This window comes from Hakea prostrata, unplaced genomic scaffold (genome assembly GCF_041222555.1).
Source record: "Hakea prostrata isolate BN-2017 unplaced genomic scaffold, UWA_Hpros_2 contig_54, whole genome shotgun sequence".
NCBI lineage: Eukaryota > Viridiplantae > Streptophyta > Magnoliopsida > Proteales > Proteaceae > Hakea > Hakea prostrata.
The window spans coordinates 255,569-279,302 of record NW_028291173.1 but is presented as its reverse complement, the minus strand read 5'-3'; the positions used below and the strand labels follow the sequence as shown (position 1 = coordinate 279,302).

The 23,734-nt window shown below is 41.3% G+C and overlaps 1 protein-coding gene across 7 annotated transcripts; it reads right to left on the bottom strand.

The window, feature by feature from the left end:
- Nucleotides 1-28: 28 nt before the first annotated feature.
- On the bottom strand, nt 29-23,482 carry LOC148999060 (protein ANTAGONIST OF LIKE HETEROCHROMATIN PROTEIN 1-like). Of its 7 annotated transcripts, none has more exons than XR_016171040.1 (6): nt 23,420-23,482; nt 23,228-23,327; nt 19,781-20,052; nt 1,386-1,660; nt 249-1,296; nt 29-130 (listed from the first exon to the last, which is right to left on the bottom strand). XR_016171040.1 is itself a non-coding variant. In XM_089141496.1 (3 exons), exon 3 carries the CDS (start codon nt 17,358-17,360, stop codon nt 16,227-16,229), a length of 1,134 nt encoding a protein of 377 aa, XP_088997622.1. In that variant the 5' UTR covers nt 17,361-20,052; nt 23,228-23,327; nt 23,420-23,482; the 3' UTR covers nt 14,400-16,226. The 7 variants fall into 7 exon arrangements, 1 of the variants encoding a protein (XP_088997622.1); XR_016171041.1 differs by having other exon boundaries at nt 29-601; nt 690-1,296; XR_016171039.1 differs by having other exon boundaries at nt 29-1,296.
- Nucleotides 23,483-23,734: the final 252 nt, after the last annotated feature.

Genomic DNA, 23,734 nt, shown 5'->3' with positions numbered 1-23,734 from the left:
TATTATCTATATTAAATCTTACCCAAAATTTTCAAATCTAACCTGTTGTATCCCAAAGACCTAAATTGACAGTTGTTCCTTCATCCACAACAGTCGCGCTGAAGTTATCAAAAACAGTAGGCACATAATCCTGAAAAAGAAATAACCATTAGATGAAAAAGAATAATAAATACTGATAAACAAATTTATGTAAAGCCCAAAAGATGAAAAATCTAAAAGCATTCAAAATAAAATTTGAAGAGACTCACAGAGGGAAACTTGTTACAAAGAGAGCATGGATTAACAAGCAAGTCTTCCCAATAGTCCCATCTCCGACTGTAACACATTTGAAGAAACAGAAATTGTGCATATACACAGTAAATAGAGCTAGACAGCTCTTACAACTCCATTTGGGCCTCAATGAATTAACATAACCAACAATAGCAAAACAAACCATGAAATCAAAATACCAATTGTTCCAAATTCAAAGAAGCACCAAATCTAAATAGCAATTGTTCATAAAAAAAACATAACCATCTTGTAAATTGTCCCTAGGTGCTTGTGACTCGTCAAAAGATTCTTCACACAACCAACTGTCCAACTGAAGCGTTAAAGAGGATACCTGAAATCAATAAAATATCACAAATAACGAATATGATTCAATTGATGTACTGACAAATGCATGAAAAACAATAAACACATATCTTAACCTCATCAAGTATATCTATCCAAGTAAAACTTGATAACAATTGCTCTATCCTCCTCTTTCTCACTTAGTAGTGCATTTCCCAGCTGGCTATTTTTTGCAAATATATCTTTTGCAAGCAGGCGGGTCTCCAAGTCAAGTTCTGGTATTGCATTAATTGCATCACAAACAAGTTCTTCTTTATCCTTTTTTCCCTCTCTTTCCTCTCTTTCCTTTCCCACACTTTTGGTCAACTCTCTCAAAGCACCTGATATCTCTTTCAACAGACTCACAACTTTATCAGCTCCTTTCTTCTTCTTCTTAGGCTGTCCAGAGACATCATCAGCCTGTGGTCTACCTCGAGATTGATTGGCACCTCCCTCTTGTCCTCCTTGGTTGCATGGTATTTCAGCTGCATTGCCATCAAGGTCAAAACCCAAATTGTCTATCCCAATCCCATGCAATGGGGTATCTTGGTCATGTGGTTCGAATGGTGAGTCATTCATAAGATCTGCAGCAGTTGCAGCAGTTGCAGCATCATGACCAGTTGCAATCTTGTTGCCTAATACTGCAGCAACATCTAGGTGAATTTAACGCACAGAATGCTCTTTCCAATGCTTCTGTTCCTTTTTCTACAATTTTAAATTAAAAATTACAGCTTAGAAGCTACCATATAGTATTGTGAATTGATAAATGATAGTTTATGAATATAAAATGTTACCTTGACATCAGTCCAAAAGTGAGGGCCAGCATCGAATCTCATTTCACTATTGTTCCAACAAAGACCACTTTGCTTCTGTAAATCTGAAAGTGCATGGAGCCTAGTTTTCCAAATACGAAAATGATTACGGCATTGATCACAATCATAATGTTTGCCATACATTTGATGTATCTTTCTACTTATCTCCATCCAATGTTCTTTCTTGAGTCCGTTGTCTTCACCTCTACCACTTCTATGGATTTGTAAGAACTCCTCCAAGAATGTGAGGGATATGTCTGTTGGCCACAATGTTATGTCTTTGTCTTGTGATTGTGACGCATTTACAGGCTCCATTTGGTACAAATATAATTGAGTGACAAAGTACATGTATATATGCAGTTATGATGCAATGCTACCACAAAAATCCAAACCATAATTTCATAATGTATGACAAAAAGATTACCACATAATTAAGATAAAAACAAAATGCTTTAGTATATCTGACAACAAAAGAGTTATCGTAAAACCCAGCCCTAACCTTGACCCGGAAACCTTGTTATTTGTAGGTCCAATGACCCGAAGTAAAGTAAGAAGTCAGCTTTGGGCCATCCCAGTGGTGGACTTGGTGTCTGGCTTTGAATCCATAAAAGTTGATGATGAAGTTCTATTTATGGAAACTGAATCTTGATGAAGATCGGATTAGTTGATGGACTTGGAGTGCTCTCTATCTTGGTTTGAAGGCATTTCTACCTATTAGGTAAGTCACTTGGCATGTGTGCAAAACCCCTTTAGGATTGAATTTGATCTGGGCCTTCAATTCCCTGTTTTGGATTTGCTGTCAGCATTGGTCGACTGATTGGTCGACTGGGCCAGTCGACCAATCCACTCGACCAATGAGTGCTGTCTTTGGCAATTAGGTTTTTCTTGCTCTATTTAAGTCCAATCTCGAGTCCACTTCGTATTTGCTGCCTCCAAACTCTTTGGAACGAACCAAAGACCTCTGCAAGTCATCTCCCTTGCATCCTTGGTGTTTTCTTGACGGATCTTCGTCGAAACTCTTCCTTTTGCATCAAAAGGTATGTCTACACTCTCTTCTTCTCCTCCATCTTTGTTTTTCTTTCCTTTTTGAGTTGAGACAGTAGAAGAGATGCTGCATTCTCTGTTGCAAACATCTATGGACTTGTTCCCATGATCATCCTAAGGATTTGAGGCTAGAACAATGATCTTAACCATGATCATTGCAAGCTTTTGAAGGAATCATGATCAAACCATGATCTAATCTGGTTAAACTTCTGATTTGAATTCTGATCTCCTTGGATCTTCTATTTGGATCATGTGAGTAGTTAATTACTATGTTTTCTTTTCATGATCCATGATCTATCAATCTCTAGTTGTTCTCTTCTACCATACTATGTGTTCTTCATGAATCATGGTAGTTACATATATGGTAGGTTTTATTTCCTTATTTAGATTTATGCTTCTAAGCCTATTTCCTTGAAGATCTAAGTATGTTTTCATGATACCTTTACCTGAAGCAATGATCCATCCCTCCTATTGTTCTTGTCTTTGATTTCTATTTCGAATTCATCAAAATCCATGGTTGATCTAATTATGGTAACTTTTTGTTTCCTAATTTGGATCTTGATGTCTTGTTTGAATTAATGTTTTGAGGTCCCCTGTATGTTAGAATACTACTGATGTAGTTTACCCCTTGATTAGTACCCTTTTGAACCACCAAATTCGGATTTCATATCTTAAAACTCTGTTTTTTTTAGGCTACTGTCTGCATTGGTCGATTGGTCGATGGACCAATCGACCAATCCACTCGACCAATGAGTTCAAGCAACTCCAGAATTGGTCCGTGTTGGATGTTTTGGTATCTTTTCCGTTAGGGATCTTTCCTAATATGTTGTATATACTTGTTTAGGACCTTCTTCTCAAGTTTGCCAAGATCTTACTTGACTTCTTAGGATTCCTTTGCGAGTTATAAAAGGTAAGGATGGTTATTTCCTTAATTACATAGATAGCATGAATCTAGTTTCTATATTTGAATATCATTGATATGTTTCTTAAATTAGATTCTTACAATGATATACTACTGTTGCATAACTTTGATTACAGTAGCATTGCTTAAATCGATTCATGTATGATTTACTTACCAATTATATACAAGTGATTGTAATTATTGATTTCTTTCCATATATGAAGTTACCATATATGTGATGATATGAATTGATGCATGTGTATGCTTAAATATGGTTTGGAAAGGAGAGGTGTCCTTTTGACATTTCTGTCCTTGGACTACTACGGGAATATTATGGGATGTTTCCGGAGATGCCCTCTGGACACCTTCCTAAACTGTTGGATGACATATCTAGGATTGTCTAGTAGTGTTTGGCTAGGATGTCCTGTTATGTCGGACCCTAATCGGAGGGGTATTGAGACCGAACGACCCGTGGTAGCAATGGGGATTCATGGGCGCTCAAGACCGGTAACCAACCCGTGAGAGGACAGGAATCACATTGTGGGGGCCATTTATTGGTAGGGTTGCATATGGATAGACTTGGGCTCACGGGCGCTTAAGACCGGTAACCAACCCGTGAGAGGACGTGAGAGCTTCCCGTTTACCATATGTGGATGATCAATAGGGTTGATGAGTCCGTAGTCAGGGACTATGAGGACTCTAGTGTGAAGGATATCGGAAAGGATCGTCAGGGACGAGGAATTGACGTATCTGGATCTGACTTGATGTAACTAAGTAGAAGACTTGCATTTGGCTAGGTTTTACCCTGACATGCGCCGGTACTTATGCCAAATGGTTGTGAGAGAGTGTGTTGACTTAACCCCTGCCATGGTTTGTCCTGAGGGATGAAGGACCCATTACCAATCGGCTGCTCAAGACCGGTGAAATGATCCGTGAGAGAATCCAAGATATCTTAAATGGTTGAGGATGTGAGCGGACCTTCCTACAGAAGTACGGTGCTATGACTTAAAGCATGTCTGCCAATAGAGACCAGCATACATAGAGTTAGATTCATTCATTCATTGCTTGTCTCATATCATATTGCATTTATGTTTGTTCGAAATCCTGCCATTTATGATATTATGGATTTAATCGCCTTATACCGAGTTTCTTTGAAACTCATTCCTTTATTGTACAATGTTTGTTAGACCATCCTGCAGGTACTGAATACTATGACGGTCCCTATGAAGAAGCGCAAGGCGAAGAGGCATATCTCCAGGAAGGTGATTGCGGTTACCACAATTACACTGAAGATCCCGCGAGTGGTTACGCTCCGTACGATGCTTAGTCCGACCATTGAGTGGAAGCCTCCTTGTGCCATTTATGAGATTTACACTTATAAGGATGTTGTCTATAAAGTGGAGAACAATTTAGTTACCCAATGTACTTGCTACTGGGATTAGATTTTGTCTAGTTTATTATCTTTTAGCTACTTTTCCGCTGGTTGTAAAGTGGGATTTTTGCCTCACTTTACTTATCTGTTTGATACTCTGGTTATATCTATCATTCTGATTTATTTATGATTCATTCTTTCCTTATTGGATTTATGGTTTATCTTCCGCACTTTTATTATGATTGTTCATGATTATGTTATTGTGAATGTGGGAGGCTGATCACTCGATACCTGATCTTCGGGCTATGGATCACACTCTCGGGTATGCCGGATAGGGTACCGGGCCGGGAGGACGTGATGATTGGTATCAAAGCCCAAAGTTCGATGAGATCCTAACCACAAAAGACAATAACTGAACATTCCTGAGTCATGGATCTGAAATGACTCTTCTACTCTTAGAAGTGAATAATAGAACACTGAATTAGAAACTTAACCTTAGAGGCATAACAGAACATTTCGAATAACATACCATAATTATACTTGAACAAATGTCACTAATGCAAGGAAAAGAAAGGTGCATAATATACAATAATTAAGTGAAACAAAATGAACTTCATTAATTTCAAAAGTTTTTACAATGATTACATCCGAAATGCATAAATGGAAATCCTAGGGTACGGTCTATCTAGGTGATCTTCTCCGATCTCTCGTATGCTCCGAACTCCTCCGCTAGCCGAGTCACCCGATGCTCTACCCTATCCCTGTCGTGACTCCATCCTCTCGTACATTTGCTCTGTCCGACCTCCATCCTCTCTAGCATGGAAGTCATCGATCTCATCTCGTGCTCCAAGATCCGAAGTCTCCGGAACGCATGTGAAGGGCCACCCGCCTCGAAGTGTGATGAAGGAAACTCGTGATGCACGGGCTCAGCCTCGTGCATATCTCGCATCATCTCCGGCCCGATCATCACTATCGGGACCGATATCCTCTCCTCCATCCTCTCGACCCCCGATCCTCATCCTCCCGATTCCTCATCATCCTCACCCTCCGGACCAGGAGATCTCTCTCGATTGCTGTAGTCTCATCCGACGAATGGTCCGAGTCCCAATAGAGTATCCCCGTGAACCAATGTCCACCGGTGTATCCTCGAAGCTCACCCCGAAATGCCCGAAGATCAAAGTCGGTAGTCTCCCATAGCAAAGGTTCCGCATGCTAGGCCGCAGAACTAAGTCCAAAGATGACTTGCTGAATGATGTAGGAGAGATCGATCTCGAAGCCCATGTAGATGCGGTAGATGACTAAGGCCTCCATCACCGTGACCCGATGGTGATGTCCGGCTTCGGCATGATGTTTCAGCCGACTATACGACCGATAATCCGTGCAGAGTCCGTCATCCGTCCGCTGGTCCACGGAGTGAAGCATCGACGGCTATCCCATAGCGTAGAGCATATCTCGCGTAGCTCGTACGGCATCGATGGCTGTCCAGATCTGCTCCTCCCGGTATCCACACACACCGCTATGGATAGTAAGGAACCCGCAAGATCTCGGCCGTTGTCCGGGTGGAGAAGCGAATCCGAGTCCGGAAGACCCCGCTCCCGAGGACAAGTCTAAGTGGATGTCCTTGGCCTCGAGCCTCCTCTCGTGTAGGTAAGGTTGCCGAAGAACAACCTCACTAGTTCCGGTATACCGGCGGATCCTCGGTGAAGAGATGAGTCCACCGCAATGTGTCGAATCTCCGCCGGATCCTAAAGGCTCGAGCTGGCGTAAGTGAAGTAGACGTCCCATCTCGATATTGCAAGAATCGAAGTAGGCCTCGTACAGAACTCGGCCCGAGGTGTGTCAAACATGTCCGGTCTCCTAACCTCCCGTCTAGGCTCGAAGGAACCCGACCTCTCGCCCCTAAGAGCACCTACAATGCGACCACGACCTCTACCTCATCCTCGCCCTCCCCTCTGCATAGTGGGTATCTGTGAAAGAGACAAGAGACAATTCCAGTTAGTGCCACCTTAAGATTTGAGCCAAAAGGGTATTTTCGTAATTTTTTGGAAAATTTCAAATTTGGGGGAAATTTGATTTGAACATACTAGCATGTGCGCAATACTTGGAATTTCATGTCTATGAAGTTTGTTTGATGAAAATCGATCGAAAACTGGGATTAAAGCGAAAAATTCAGCAAGAAGGAAATTTGGGGATTTTGCAATTTAGGTCAAAATTGGATTTTTGAAAAGTTGAAATTGGTTTAATCAAATTGTATGGACCTATCTACAACGTCATCTTGAGCATGTAGCATTTGATCTCGTGCGAAAATTTCAAGCGGTTTGAGAGAAAACAAGATTTTTCTAAAGATATCGATTTCGGTATAAAAACATTGCGAGATGAATACCAATATGTTAAAACTTGTTGTCTATGCATGGCATTGTGTTTAAAACCTAGGGAATATGTTTCTAAGCATTCCTAAGCATGATTTCTAGCAGTGGATACAAGTAAAGCATGGTTTTGTTTGAAATGCAAGCATGAGAAGATGAAAATGGAAGAAAGAATGAGAGATTTACCTTGTTTGTGAAGATTGTGGGTTGTTGTGTTGTTGTTGAAGCACCAAATCACCTCAAGAACACTTGTAAGAACTCTTGGAGACTTTCCCTAGAGCTCTCTCACCTTTGGAAGAAGTTAGAATGAAGTTGGAATGTGGAAATGAGGCTTATAATGCGAATTTTCGCATTCTGTCTGCATTGGTCGACTCATTGGTCGACCGGGTCGATCGACCAATCACTCGACCAATGGTCACAGAGACCTCATTTGCTGTTGAATTTTTGGAAAATGTGATTTTTGCCTTATGGATTATTGTTTGATGACTATATGGATATATTTGAGCATGATTTAAGTTTTCAAATCATTTGGACTTGTGGTTTATGTTGAAACTTCAAATTCGGTATTTTGATGTTCTCGGTTTTGCAGTAATGGTTACTCCGAGAAGTGGGCGTGGTGAATCCAAAGTGGTCAAGGAGGTGGTGAAATACCTCAAGGAGGTGGTGAAATACCTCATGGAGGTGGTGAGATACCTAATGTTGATCAGGGTACCCATGAGATACCCGGTGCCCCGAATGTTGGAAGTTTCCGTGATATTGCCAATATTATGGGCAATATGATGCAGCAGCAAGCAGCTCAGTTCAACCGGATGTTGGTGGGTTTCATGACTCGCATAATGAGACCCGGGCTGGTGCTAATGTGAATCCTCATGCCGCAGTCCCGAATGCGGGAGGTTTAGCTGGAACTCCTCATACTCGCCTGATGGAGAGTTTTCTGAAAATGCAAGTACCCACTTTCACCGGAGTTACCAAGGACCCCTTGTTCCCTAACAAGTGGCTTCGTGAGTTGGAGAAGGCTTTCCGACATCCGCAATGCTCGGAAGCTCGAAGATTCTGTTTGCTGAACGAAGTTACAACAAGAAGCTGATGCATGGTGGATCTCCACTCGGCTTGTTTTGGAAGGTTTGCATGCAGGAGTTGTAACTTGGGAGCTGTTTAAAGAGGCTTTTTGTATGAACTACTTTCCCGAGGCGGTGAAAGATGCGAAGGAAGCCGAGTTCATGGTTCTTACTCAAGGATCTCTCGTCTGTGTTGGAGTACCAACGAAAGTTCGAGGAGCTTCATTTCTTTGCTCCGCATTCTCTCGAAGGATGACCTCGCGAAAGCAAAGAAGTTCTTCAAAGGACTCGCGCCCGCCATTAAAGCTTACCTCACAGTCCAGCCTATAGTGAGCTATGCTCAAGTGGTGCAGAACTCGAAGAAGTTGGAAGAAACAGAGAAGGAAAGTGCTCGTGTGCAAAAGCCCTGGCAATCAAGGAATTCTGGTTTGGTGGATCGTAATGACCGTCGTTTTGTGAGACCTACACCCTACCCCACTCCTACCTTTCGTGCTAAGAGTGTAGGTCGAACACGGGTTTTCAACAACTCGGCCGTTTAGACAAAGATGGCGGAAACCGACCACCAGCAAGTGCAAGTGCAAGTGCAAGTGCAAGGCCTTTTGTTCGAAGCCCTCTCGTTGCAGCCACCCCCGTTGGATCCAAAGCAATCCCGTTTGCTTCTACCGCAAGCAAGCTGGTCATTTCGCTCGTGCTCGTCCGGGCGGCCCGCCCAGCGCTTTGCCCCTGCTGGTGAAGAGTGCTCCTGCTCCTCCCTCTCGGTAGAGTTTTCGGTATTTCCAGCCTTGAGCAGGATCCAAGCCATGAAGTGATTACAGGTGTACATTGTTAGTTGCTTCTATTTCCGCATTTGTCTTATTTGATACGGGTGCATCTCATTCGTTCATGTCATCTCGCATTCATCAAGAAGACTAACCTAATCTCCGAGAAGTTGTCTAGTTGTTTATTGATTAGTACACCCACTGGTCCTGTTGTGAAACTAGATAAGGGGTTATCTAAATGTCCCGTGTTGATTGGTGAGAAGAACTTGGAAGCCAATTTTGTAATTCTTGACATGAAGGACTTCGATATTATTTTGGGAATCGATTGGTTGACAGCCCACAAAGCCGTGTTCCTTTGTTCCTCAAAGAAGATTCAGTTCCATATTTGTGGAAGTCCGGTCTTAGAATTTCAGGGTGAAAAGAGAAGGGTTTGTAAGAAGGTGTTGTCCGCACTGATGCAAGTCTATGCTCTAGTGGATGATGCTTCATCTGAAGGCAAGGGTAAAGTGGAGAAAAGAGTCGATGAAGTCGGGGTTGTCTGCGACTTTGTTGATGTCTTCCCCGATGATCTATCAGAGTGCCTCCAGACAGGATGTCGAGTTTTCTATTGATCTCGTCCCCGGTGCCGCTCCGGTATCTAAAGCTCCGTATAGGATGGCTCCTACCGAGTTGAAAGAGTTGCAAAATCAGTTGAATGAGCTCATTGATAGAGGTTTCGTACAGCCTAGTGTGTCACCTTGGGGAGCTTCGGTCTTGTTTGTCAAGAAGAAAGATGGTAGTATGCGCTTGTGCATCGACTACCGTGAGTTGAATAAGCCGACTATCAAGAATAGATATCCGCTGCCCGTAATTGATGATCTCTTCGATCGCTTGAAGGGTGCAGTTGTGTTCTCAAAGATTGACTTAAGGTCCGGATATCACCAATTGAAAGTGAAGTCTAGTGATATCTTCAAGACAGCTTTCCGAACGCGGTATGGTCACTACGAGTTTAGAGTCATGCCCTTCGGATTGACCAATGCTCCTGCGGTGTTCATGGACCTCATGAACCGGGTGTTTCACGATGTGCTTGATAAGTTTGTGATTGTTTTCATTGATGACATCTTGATCTATTCGAAGAGTGAAGAAGAGCATGCGAGTCATCTAAGTTTCACTTTGCAAAGGTTGCGAGAAAAGAAGTTGTTCGCTAAGTTTAGCAAGTGTGATTTCTGGCTTAAGAGAGTGGTATTCCTTGGTCATGTAGTTTCAGCCGAAGGTATTCGTGTCGATCCCGAAAAGGTTCAAGTCGTGGCTGATTGGGAAAGACCGAAGTCGGAACGGAAATAAGAAGTTTTCTTGGATTGGCGGGTTACTACCGAAGGTTTATTGAGAACTTTTCTCGGTTGGCTGCTCCTATGACTAAGTTGACCAGGAAAGAAGAAAAGTTTGTTTGGTCCGACGCTTGTGGAGAAGAATTTCCAAGAGTTGAAAGATAGATTGACAAGTGCTCCGGTTTTGACTATACCTGATAGTTCCGGTGGTATGACAGTTTATACCGATGCGTCAAAGATTGGTTTGGGTTGCGTACTGATGCAACATGGCAAGGTCGTAGCCTATGCTTCTCGGCAATTGAAAGATTATGAGCGGAATTACCCCACTCACGATCTAGAACTTGCCGCCGTTGTTCTTTGCTTTGAAGATTTGGAGACATTACCTTTACGGTGAGAAGATTGCCATTTTCACGGATCATAAGAGTTTGAAATACTTCTTTACCCAAAAGGAGTTGAACATGAGACAAAGGAGATGGTTGGAACTAGTCTCCGATTATGATTGTGATATTCAAGATCACCCCTGGGAAAGCAAACGTTGTTGCTGATGCTCTTAGTAGGAAGAACCGGAAGAAGACTTTGGATTTGAATGCTTTGAGTTTACCATTGTGGTCTTCTATTGAGAGTTTTGATTTGGAAATCGTCCCCGAGAATTCTGATTTTATTCTTTCCGCCATGATGGCAAGATCTGGTCTTAGAGATAAGATTGTTGCTCACAGAGTTCCGATCAAGAGCTTTTGATCAAAGTTGAGAAGATTTCTTCGAATCCTGAGTCGGACCCCGACTTTGGTATATCCATGCATGGTGCTTTGTTGTTTAGAGGAAGACTGTGTGTGCCTGCAAATGAAGAAATTAAGAAAGAAATATTGAAGGAAGCACACCAGTCAGTCCTTACTATACACCCGGAAGCACCAAGATGTACAAGGACTTGAAGGAACATTTTTGGTGGATTGGTCCGAAGGCTGATGTTGATGATTTTGTTGCCAAGTGTGAGACTTGCCAACGTGTGAAAGCCGTTCGACAACCTCCATCTAGATTACTTCAGCCTCTTCCTATTCCTAGTTGGAAGTGGGAGGATATCTCCATGGACTTTGTGACTAGCTTGCCTCGGACAAGTAAAGGCAATGACACTGTGTGGGTGATCGTTGATAGGTTGACCAAATCAGCCCACTTCATTCCTATGAAGATCACTCATACTGGATAAGCTAGCAAGGCTTTATGTGGATAATGTGGTTCGTCCGCATGGTGTGCCATTGAGTATTGTTTCGGATCGTGATCCTAGGTTCACCTCAAGGTTTTGGAATAGTTTGCGAAGGCCTTGGGAACCCAATTGAACTTGAGTACAGCTCATCATCCACAAGTCGATGGACAATCCGAGCGGACAATTCAGACATTGGAAGACACGCTCGAATCTTGTGTGGTGGATATGGGTGGTAATTGGGATGAACACCTAGCTTTGGTTGAGTTTGCCTATAACAACAGTTATCAAGCAACAATAGGCATGGCTCCATTCAAGGCTTTGTATGGCAAGACTTGTAGGACACCTTTGTACTTGGACTCGAGACAGTGAAAGAAAAGTCTTAGGTCCCGAAATGATTGAAGCTACGAGTGCTATGGTAGATATGATAAGAGAAAGGATTAAGTCTCGCCTATCAAGAGAGAAATCTTATGCTGATAAGAGAAGGACCGATTTGGAATTTCAAGTTGGAGAGAAAGTATTTCTGAAAGTTTCACCAATGAAGGGTGTGATGAGATTCAATGTTAAGGGAAAGCTTAGCCCTCGTTACATTGGACCTTTCGAGATTTTGGAAAAGGTTGGACCTGTTGCGTATCGATTAGCATTACCTCCGCCTCTTGCTGGTGTTCACAATGTGTTTCATATTTCGATGCTCCGAAAATACATAGAGAATCCGAAACACATTTTGCAGCAAGCACTTGAAGGACTTAGTGCTGATTTGACCTACGATGAAGAACCGGCCGAAATCTTGGATAGGAAGGACAAGCAGCTGCGGAATCGCACCATCCCTTTGGTGAAGATTCGGTGGAAGAACCATACCCCTGAAGAAGCTTCTTGGGAGAAGGAAGAAGACATGAAGGAGAAGTTTCCTTACCTCTTTGGAAGCACAGGTACGCTTTCAATTTCGAGGACGAAATTTCGTTAAGGGGGGGAGAATGTAAAACCCAGCCCTAACCTTGACCCGGAAACCTTGTTATTTGTAGGTCCGATGACCCAAAGTAAAGTAAGAAGTCAGCTTTGGGCCATCCCAGTGGTGGACTTGGTGTCTGGCTTTGAATCCATAAAAGTTGATGATGAAGTTCTATTTATGGAAACTGAATCTTGATGAAGATCGGATTAGTTGATGGACTTGGAGTGCTCTCTATCTTGGTTTGAAGGCATTTCTACCTATTAGGTAAGTCACTTGGCATGTGTGCAAAACCCCTTTAGGATTGGATTTGATCTGGGCCTTCAATTCCCTGTTTTGGATTTGTTTGTCAAGCATTGGTCGACCGATTGGTCGATCGGGCGATCGACCAATCCACTCGACCAATGAGTGCTGTCTTTGGCAATTAGGTTTTTCTTGCTCTATTTAAGTCCAATCTCGAGTCCACTTCGTATTTGCTGCCTCCAAACTCTTTGGAACGAACCAAAGACCTCTGCAAGTCATCTCCCTTGCATCCTTGGTGTTTTCTTGACGGATCTTCGTCGAAACTCTTCCTTTTGCATCAAAAGGTATGTCTACACTCTCTTCTTCTCCTCCATCTTTGTTTTTCTTTCCTTTTTGAGTTGAGACAGTAGAAGAGATGCTGCATTCTCTGTTGCAAACATCTCTGGACTTGTTCCCATGATCATCCTAAGGATTTGAGGCTAGAACAATGATCTTAACCATGATCATTGCAAGCTTTTGAAGGAATCATGATCAAACCATGATCTAATCTGGTTAAACTTCTGATTTGAATTCTGATCTCCTTGGATCTTCTATTTGGATCATGTGAGTAGTTAATTACTATGTTTTCTTTACATGATCCATGATCTATCAATCTCTAGTTGTTCTCTTCTACCATACTATGTGTTCTTCATGAATCATGGTAGTTACATATATGGTAGGTTTTATTTCCTTATTTAGATTTATGCTTCTAAGCCTATTTCCTTGAAGATCTAAGTATGTTTTCATGATACCTTTACCTGAAGCAATGATCCATCCCTCCTATTGTTCTTGTCTTTGATTTCTATTTCGAATTCATCAAAATCCATGGTTGATCTAATTATGGTAACTTTTTGTTTCCTAATTTGGATCTTGATGTCTTGTTTGAATTAATGTTTTGAGGTCCCCTGTATGTTAGAATACTACTGATGTATACCCCTTGATTAGTACCCTTTTGAACCACCAAATTCGGATTTCATATCTTAAAACTCTGTTTTTTTTAGGCTTATCGTCGCATTGGTCGATCGATTGGTCGACTGGACCAGTCGACCAATCCACTCGACCAATGAGTTCAAGCAACTCCGCATTGGTCCGTGTTGGATGTTTTGGTATCTTTTCTGTTAGGGATCTTTCCTAATATGTTGTATATACTTGTTTAGGACCTTCTTCTCAAGTTTGCCAAGATCTTACTTGACTTCTTAGGATTCCTTTGCGAGTTATAAAAGGTAAGGATGGTTATTTCCTTAATTACATAGATAGCATGAATCTAGTTTCTATATTTGAATATCATTGATATGTTTCCTAAATTAGATTCTTACAATGATATACTACTGTTGCATAACTTTGATTACAGTAGCATTGCTTAAATCGATTCATGTATGATTTACTTACCAATTATATACAAGTGATTGTAATTATTGATTTCTTTCCATATATGAAGTTACCATATATGTGATGATATGAATTGATGCATGTGTATGCTTAAGTATGGTTTGGAAAGGAGAGGTGTCCTTTTGACATTTCTGTCCTTGGACTACTACGGGAATATTATGGGATGTTTCCGGAGATGCCCTCTGGACACCTTCCTAAACTGTTGGATGACATATCTAGGATTGTCTAGTAGTGTTTGGCTAGGATGTCCTGTTATGTCGAGACCCTAATCGGAGGGGTATTGAGACCGAACGACCCGTGGTAGCAATGGGGATTCATGGGCGCTCAAGACCGGTAACCAACCCGTGAGAGGACAGGAATCACATTGTGGGGGCCATTTATTGGTAGGGTTGCATATGGTTAGACTTGGGCTCACGGGCGCTTAAGACCGGTAACCAACCCGTGAGAGGACGTGAGAGCTTCCCGTTTACCATATGTGGATGATCAATAGGGTTGATGAGTCCGTAGTCAGGGACTATGAGGACTCTAGTGTGAAGGATACCGGAAAGGATCGTCAGGGACGAGGAATTGACGTATCTGGATCTGACTTGATGTAACTAAGTAGAAGACTTGCATTTGGCTAGGTTTTACCCTAACATGCGCCGGTACTTATGCCAAATGGTTGTGAGAGAGTGTGTTGACTTAACCCCCTGCCATGGTTTGTCCTGAGGGATGAAGGACCCATTACCAATCGGCTGCTCAAGACCGGTGAAATGATCCGTGAGAGAATCCAAGATATCTTAAATGGTTGAGGATGTGAGCGGACCTTCCTACAGAAGTACGGTGCTATGACTTAAAGCATGTCTGCCAATAGAGACCAGCATACATAGAGTTAGATTCATTCATTCATTGCTTGTCTCATATCATATTGCATTTATGTTTGTTCTGAAATCCTGCCATTTATGATATTATGGATTTAACTGCCTTACTGAGTTTCTTTGAAACTCATTCCTTTATTGTACAATGTTTGTTAGACCATCCTGCAGTACTTGAATACTATGACGGTCCCTATGAAGAAGCGCAAGGCGAAGAGGCATATCTCCAGGAAGGTGATTGCGGTTACCACAATTACACTGAAGATCCCGCGAGTGGTTATGCTCCGTACGATGCTTAGTCCGACCATTGAGTGGGAGCCTCCTTGTGCCATTTATGAGATTTACACTTATAAGGATTTTGTCTATAAAGTGGAGAACAATTTAGTTACCCAATGTACTTGCTACTAGGATTAGATTTTGTCTAGTTTATTATCTTTTAGAGCTACTTTTCCGCTGGTTGTAAAGTGGGATTTTTGCCTCACTTTACTTATCTGTTTGATACTCTGGTTATATCTATCATTCTGATTTATTTATGATTCATTCTTTCCTTATTGGATTTATGGTTTATCTTCCGCACTTTTATTATGATTGTTCATGATTATGTTATTGTGAATGTGGGAGGCTGATCACTCGATACCTGATCTTCGGGCTGTGGATCACACTCTTGGGTATGCCAGATAGGGTACCGGCTGGGAGGACGTGACAGTTATTAATTTAACAAAATACATCCATTTTTACAATACAAATCAGTAACCATGCCTAGCAACTATAAATAGTATTACACAACACACAATAAATTGTCCTATTTGTAATTGTTTAACCATGGCCATATCTTGAACTAAAATTTTCAGATGTTGCACATTCTTCTTTTGAGACTTCAACACATCTTTCACATCCACATCTTGTTGTATCTGCATACCACTGGATGTCTCTCTAAGGGTGTGTGATGTTCTCCAATTGGCTCACACCAACGGAAGAAAGAGCATCCATTTGAAAAGTCTTCACACCCTTAGTACAACCTATCAGGATGCCTAGATGAGACTGAAATTTTGACGGCTGCAAGTTTCCCACAATTGCATCTCTTGTTCTTATACTTCAAGTAAGAAGTTGTCACATCATTTACACTAGATGTTGACATCCTGAAACAGATGATGTACTTAATACCAAAATGATGGTCATAGTAAATCCACACAATTAAAATAGGGATGCAATTCTAACAGTAGAATTAAACATATTGTGACAATTATAATACAAAGTTTACCAGAAAATTAAAGCAAATCGAAGTACATTTCAAACTCAAAAACATACATTTAAATTAATGTACTTCATTTTAAATAGTAAATGTTAAAACTTAATCGTCTGATTCTGACTCATTGTCACTCTCCGATTCTATGTCTTCATCATCATAAACTTCGGTTGTGTATGCATGCCACATTTGTTCTGCCAGTCCATTTCGAAATGCTTCTGCACCCAGATGGATGTTGTCGTGGTCTTCATTTTCATCAGACTCACTATCATACTCATCTTCAACAATATGAGGTGCAGAAGAGGAACCTGTTGTGGTCCCTAACCCTTGCGTCCCCTCCCTAGCAAGCCATTCCTCCTTTTCTTCAAGAGTGTTGTGGTTCAAAATGTGGTTGTAAAGCACAACACAAGCTATGACAATCTTTACTTGATATCTGTATGGAAACTCTGCTTGAGTTGCCAATATCTTAAAACGTTGCTTCAACCAACCAAAAGCACCTTCTATGACATGGCGCAACCTCGCGTGCCTTAAGTTAAACAAATCCTTTGCATTTTTGGGTCTTTGATTTCCCCTCTTCCATTCCTTGAGATGGTACCTAACATTCCGATATGGTGTCAAAAAACCTCTCTGATTGGCAAAACCAGCATCCGCAAGATAGTATTTACCAGGTGGAACAACTAATTTTCCATCTCCATCTCTATGAATAGCATTATCCAAAATGCGAGAGTCGATTGGAGACCCTTCCCAACCAGCAAGTACATATGTAAATTTTTTGTCATGGTCGCATGCAGGTAAAATGTTTTGTGTAATTTGACCCTTTCTATCATGGAATTTATTATGTTGTTCATCCAAGACCCACGCTGGTATATGAGACCCATCAATCGCTCCAACACAATCTTTGAAGAATGGGTAGAAGCTTTTATGGTTCTCAGCTATCTTCGGATGTGTGGTGAGACTAGGGGGTTTTAGAAGTATTGGGTGCAGTTTCATCATTGCGTTTAACACTTTAATAAAGTGTCGACTAATTGTCTCACCAGAATGCCCAAAATTGTGCTTCAGATTTGAATTTTTAATGTGCTGTGCAACACATTGTAGGAACATCGTCACTTGTTCCTCAACTAATACCAATTTGTTGTCTTGTAAGAGCCCCCTCGTACGCAACAAATGAATCAAGCTATGAATTGATTTCTTGTTCATTCTTGTTAGCTCACGACACGTACGCTCGGTGCCACCAATCATACGTTGGGTCTCAAGAAATCCTCATCGACCATCTAGTCTATATGGTTCCCTCCTAAGGTATCTTCTTATATACCGGTCCATTATGATGACAACCACAATGGCCACCATAATAATTATCAACTCAATGCGATTGGGGAAGACACGATCTCTTGGGTAAGCCATTTTTCAGCAAGGTGAGTATCGGACTTGGGCCTGAAATGTAATTATAGGGAAAATATATATAGATTAAAATAAATAAATAAATAAAATAAAAATGAAAGAAAAAGAAAAAGAAAGAAAGAAAGAAAGAAAGAAAGAAAGAAGAGAGACTATGATATATCATAAACCCAAGACTTCTTCATCCCTTCTTAATATCAGAAACCATCATCTCCACATATCCAAGTTTTTATTTCTCATACATCATAAATTCATGAAACAGATGCAATATTATGAAACCACCTACAAATAAATGTAAGACAGTAAACCTAAGGATAACAATTCCAAATATGATGTTCAAGCTCCCAAAAAATCAGTAGAAAACTCAGGCACAAAACCAAAATAAAAGCAAACCAGTGAGACCCTGGGCTTCAGATCAGGGATGAACTGGAGCTCCTAGTGATCTAAGATTCTGAATGTCCTCAAAGTCTCTACTGGATCAGAGTTCTAATTGCTGAGAAATTGGATACCCAAAGTTGCAGGAGAAACTAAGCCTTAGCAATTCTACAGGGTTTAGAAGGTCTCTCTTTGATGGATTGCAGCAGCAGCAGCAGTCTATTTTGTAAATTGGTGCTCTATCAAGAGGCTCTCAACGACAGCTCGTGGCAGTAACAGCAACAGTAACAAATTATGGAATCGATTAGCAAAGGGAACAGGGAAGAGAGGGGGTAAATGGATGGGCTATCTCAGCTGTTGACCATGGATTACCCCATAGGTAACGGCAACATGGCTTGTTATTTCAATTCTTCTAAAATTCTGTTCTATTAAGGAAACAGCCACTAAAGATTCAAAAAGAAATAGAAATGATCTAACACTTAAAATGAAAATGTAAGAAGATATAGCAAGTAGCAACTCAATGAAATGATAACATAAGAATTAGAAACTGATGTTTATTAAAAATTAAAAAGAAACCAAATAAACTTCTAAACTCCATGTGATCTAATATTGGGTCCCATAGATCTTCTAAGATTATTCTCACTTAAGTCAACTATGAGGCTGACACACTGATGACACAAATACTGGTTTGGTCTCTTTTTGGCCCTTCTAGAATCAGCTTGGTTGGTTGTTCCTGCTTGAACAGGCCTGGCAATGCTGGTCCACTGGGTCCTGGTTCCATGGTCTTCTTCCATCCAGCCTTTGATTCTACTTCACCTATGGCTCCCTAAATGCCATATGCAACTGAACCTAACAGGATCATCTCTTTGTATCATCCCAATTCCACAGTTCTTTCCAAATTTTCCACTGAAAATTTACATGTCCTCAGTCTGTTCCTCCTCTTTCCCACAAGTGTTAGAGACAATTGGACTCTGAGATGTGGGCCCACATGATCAAGAAGAAAAAGAGGGGGAGGGGGTTGCTCAAAAAGCCACACTCAGAGCTCATTCTGTACATGGTAGAGAGTAGACACAATTAACAGGTGTCAATTCAATCCCAAAACAGATTAACAGGACTGATACCAACCAATTTAAACTGGGACTTAACGAACCACTTAATAAGATTAGATTTTGAAAAAATTTACGGATAACTGGTCACCCCAGTTCTGAATGGTTCACCTGATAGGCCCCAACCGATGACTAACAAAACCCAACTCAAGAACGAAACTTAGAGAAAATAAAACAAAACAAAGATAAATAACCAACAGAAAACCTCGAACTGGACCAAACATACTTATAAACCATTCACCCATTGAAAACCCTAAGATTGATATCTTTCTTGACACATTGATTTCTCCAGAGCCCTATCTTATCACAACCCATTACAACCCATAATAACCATCCCATTCAAAATTAACAACCTGAAATTAGCCATTGAATTGGGCATATTAGCTTCCAAAACCCTAATATGCCCAATTCCATAACAAAGAACCCAAATTTTATTCTCTTATCACTGAACAGTTGGAAGAAGAATAAACTCACCATACATTTGACAAAAGCTATAGAAAGCAAACCAAGATTCATTCTCAAACATGAGATGACCCTATCTGATATGCCAAATTGAAAGCAAGGATTGAATATTTAGACCAGCTTATGAACACAATGACTACATCTTTAAGAAATAATGTTTTTTTTTAGGAAGGGGAAGGTACTAAAAGGGCACCAGAGACCTGAAAACAGAAAGAAAACTTGACTAAAACAATGATCCTAATCCAACCCTAGCAGAATGAAAGAATTTACAAGGAATTGCAGAATCTAGTAATACCTTTTATCCACTTGATATTAAAATACCTTCAATGAAGCTGGTTCAGAGGCCAAAGGGCACTTCTTTTCCCCGCGAGTTGGAAGAACACTACCTTCGATAAGTGTATCAACAGATTTCAGTGCTGCAAATGTGACAAATTTATCGGCGATTGTTAAACGCGTTGCGACTCGCGAGCTATAACTTGAGTTTACCCAAGAAATTGAAAAAGAGAGAGATCGAGCTAGCCTTGCTTGTTTTAGTTTTCCTCTACTCCACTGGATGTCTCTGTTGTTTCTTTGGTTTTTGGTTTTTGGTTTTCCTGCACGAAGAGAGCAAGGCGTGAGTGTGAAACCCAGCCCTAACCTTGACCCGGAAACCTTGTTATTTGTAGGTCCGATGACCCGAAGTAAAGTAAGAAGTCAGCTTTGGGCCATCCCAGTAGAGGACTTGGTGTCTGGCTTTGAATCCATGAAGGATGATGATGAGGTTCTATTTATGGAACCAGAATCCTGATGAAGATCTAACTAGTTGATGGACTTGGAGTGCTCTCTATCTTGGTTTGAAGGCATTTCTACCTACTAGGTAAGTCACTTGACTTGTGTGCAAAACCCCTTTAGGTTTGGATTTGATCGGGCCTTCAATTCCCTGTTTTGGCCTTGTTTGCTTGGTCGCTGTTGGTCGCTGGGCCTCCCAATCCACTCACCATGGGTGCTGTCTTTGGCTTGGTTGATTCTTGCTCTATTTAAGTCTAACCTCGAGTCCCTTCGTGTTTGCTGCCTCCAACCCTCCGGCGCCGACCTCTGCGTCATCTCTCTTGCATCCTTGGAGTTTTCTTGGCGGATCTTCGTCGGACTCTTCTTTTTGCATCAAGGTATGTCTACTCTCTCTTCTTCTCCTACATCTTTGTTTTTCCTTTTTGAGTTGAGGCGTAGAGAGATGCTGCATCCTCTGTTGCAACATCTCGACATGTTCTCATGATCATCCTGGATTTAGGCTAGCATGATCTTAACCATGATCATTGCAAGCTTTTGAGGATTCATGATCAAACCATGATTTAATCTCTGTTAATTTCCTAATCTGATTCGATCTCTTTGGATCTTCTTTCATTGATCATGTTAGTGGTTAATGGTTGTGTTTTCTTTCTATGATCCATAATCCATAGAATTCTAGTTGTTCTCTTCTACCTTACTATGTGTTCTTCATGATGCATGATAGTACATATTGGTAGGTTTTATTTCCTTATTTAGATTTATGCTTCTAGCCTTATTCTATGAAGACCTATGCATGTTTTCATGTTTTCATTACCGAGCAATGATCCATCCTCCTATTGTTCTTGTCCTTGTTTTCTATTTCAAAATTCATCAAGATCCATGTTTGATTTATTTATGGTAACTTTTTGTTTCCTAATTTGGATCTTGATACCTTGTTTGATTAGTGTTTTGAGGTCCCCTATTGCTAGAATACTCTGTGTAGTCTACCCCTTGATTAGTACCCTTTTGAACCACCTTCGGTTTCATATCTCAACTCGATTTTCTGCTCATCGTGCTTGGTGCGATTGGTCGTGGACCACTCGACCAATCCACTCGACCAATGAGTCGGCCTCCCGTTGGTGCGTTTCGGATGCTTTGCTATATTTTCTGTTAGGGATCTTTCCTAATATGTTGTATATACTTGTTTAGGACCTTCTTCTCAAGTTTGCCAAGATCTTACTTGATTTCTTAGGATTCTTTGCGAGTTATAGGTAAGGATGGTTATTTCCTTAATTACATAGATAGCATGAATCTAGTTTCTATTTTGAATATCATTAATATGTTTCCTAAATTAGATTCTTACAATGATATTCTCTTGTTGCATACTTTGATTACGGTAGCATTACTTATTCATATTGAATTGATTCATGTATGATTTACTTACCAATGTTATACAAATGATTGTAAATATTGATTTCTTTCCATATTGGAGTTACCATATATGTGATGATATGAATTGATGCATGTGTATGCTTCGTATGGTTTGGAGGAGGGTGTCCTTTTGACATTTCTGTCCTTGGACTACTCGGGAATATTATGGGATGTTTCCGGAGTGCCCTCTGGACACCTTCCTAAGCTGTTGGATGACATACATAGGATTGTCTAGTAGTGTTTGGCTAGGATGTCCTGTTATGTCGGACCCTAATCGGAGGGGTATTGAGACCGACGACCCGTGGTAGCAATGGGGATTCTGGGCGCTCAAGACCGGTAACCAACCCGTGAGAGGCGGGAATCACATTGTGGGGGCCATTTATTGGTAGGGTTGCATATGGTTAGACTTGGGCTCACGGGCGCTTAAGGCCGGTAACCAACCCGTGAGGGCGTGAGAGCTTCCCGTTTACCATATGTGGATGATCAATAGGGTTGGTGAGTCCGTAGTCGGGGACTATGAGGACTCTAGTGTGAGGATACCGGGGATCGTCGGGACGAGGATGGAAGTATCCGGATCTGACTTGATGTAACCAAGTAGAAGACTTGCATTTGGCTAGGTATTACCCGACATGCGCCGTGCTTATACCAAATGGTTGTGAGAGAGTGTGTTGACTTAACCCCGCCAAGGTTTGTCCGGGGATGAAGGACCCATTACCAATCGGTCGCCGAGATATCTTAAATGGTTGGAGGAATCCAAGATATCTTAAATGGTTGAGGATGTGAGTGGACTTTCCTAAGAAGTCGGTGCTATGACTTAAAGCATGTCCGCCAATAGAGACCAGCATACATAGGTTAGAATCATTCATTCATTGTTTGTCTCATATCATATTGCATTTATGTTTGTTCGGAATTCTGCCATTTATGTTATTATGGATTTTAACGCCTTCCGAGTTTCTTTGAAACTCATTCCTTTATTGTACAATGTTGTTAGACTATCCTGCGGTGCGGAATACTATGCGGTCCCTATGAGAGCGCAAGGCGAAGAGGCATATCTCCGGGAAGGTGATTGCGGTTACCACAATTACTCGAAGATTCCACGGGTGGTTATGCTCCGTACGATGCTTAGTCCGACCATTGAGTGGAAGCGTCCTTGTGCTATCTATGAGATCTACACCTACAAGGATGTCGTCTACAAAGTGGAGAATAATTTAGTTACCCAATGTACTTGCTCTGGGATTAGCTTTTATCTAGTTTATTCTTTCGAGCTACTTTTCCGTGGATGTAAGTGGGATTTTTGCTTCACTTTACTTATCTGTTTGACACTCTGATTATATCTATTATTCCGTTTCGTTTATGATTCATTCTTTCATTATTGGATCTATGATTTATCTTCCGCACTCTTGTTATGGTTGTTCATGATTATGTTATTGTTTATGTGGGAGGTTGATCACTCGATACCTGATCTTCGGGCTGTGGATCACACTCTCGGGTATGCCAGATAGGGTACCGGCTGGGAGGGCGTGACAGTGAGACGCCATTTGCAGAAATGGGAAGAAGAAAGCTACGAATGGAAGCCAAATCGATGGAGGTTACCCAAGAAATTGAAAAAGAGAGAGATCGAGCTAGCCTTGCTTGTTTTAGTTTTCCTCTACTCCACTGGATGTCTCTGTTGTTTCTTTGGTTTTTGGTTTTCCTGCACGAAGAGAGCAAGGAGTGAGACGCCATTTGCAGAAATGGGAAGAAGAAAGCTACCAATGGAAGCCAAATCGATGGAGCTCAACGAACCCAGCACTTGAGCTCGACGGAACGGAAGAGAACCTTTGCGAGAGCTGAACCCTAGAGATACAGAAAAGCACGATAACACTGATTCTGTTCGAGTCTCCCAAATTTATACCATGGTTCGATTTGGGTGATTCTATTTGGAAACCACCTCTTGAGGTGGTTTCCAATGAAATCGGGTTTTTACACTAAAAAGCGGGTTCCAATAGAATCATGGAAAAACCCTGAATCCGAGTCAAGTATGAACCAAATGGATTTTTTTTTTGGAATCATGATTCCCTGGAACCTGATTCCAGGGAAACGCGGAACCAAACGCGGCCT

Coding starts and splice junctions, on each gene's coding strand:
- LOC148999060 (XM_089141496.1), bottom strand. CDS start 17,360: ATGATTGGTGGCACCGAGCGTACGTGTCGTGAGCTAACAAGAATGAAC.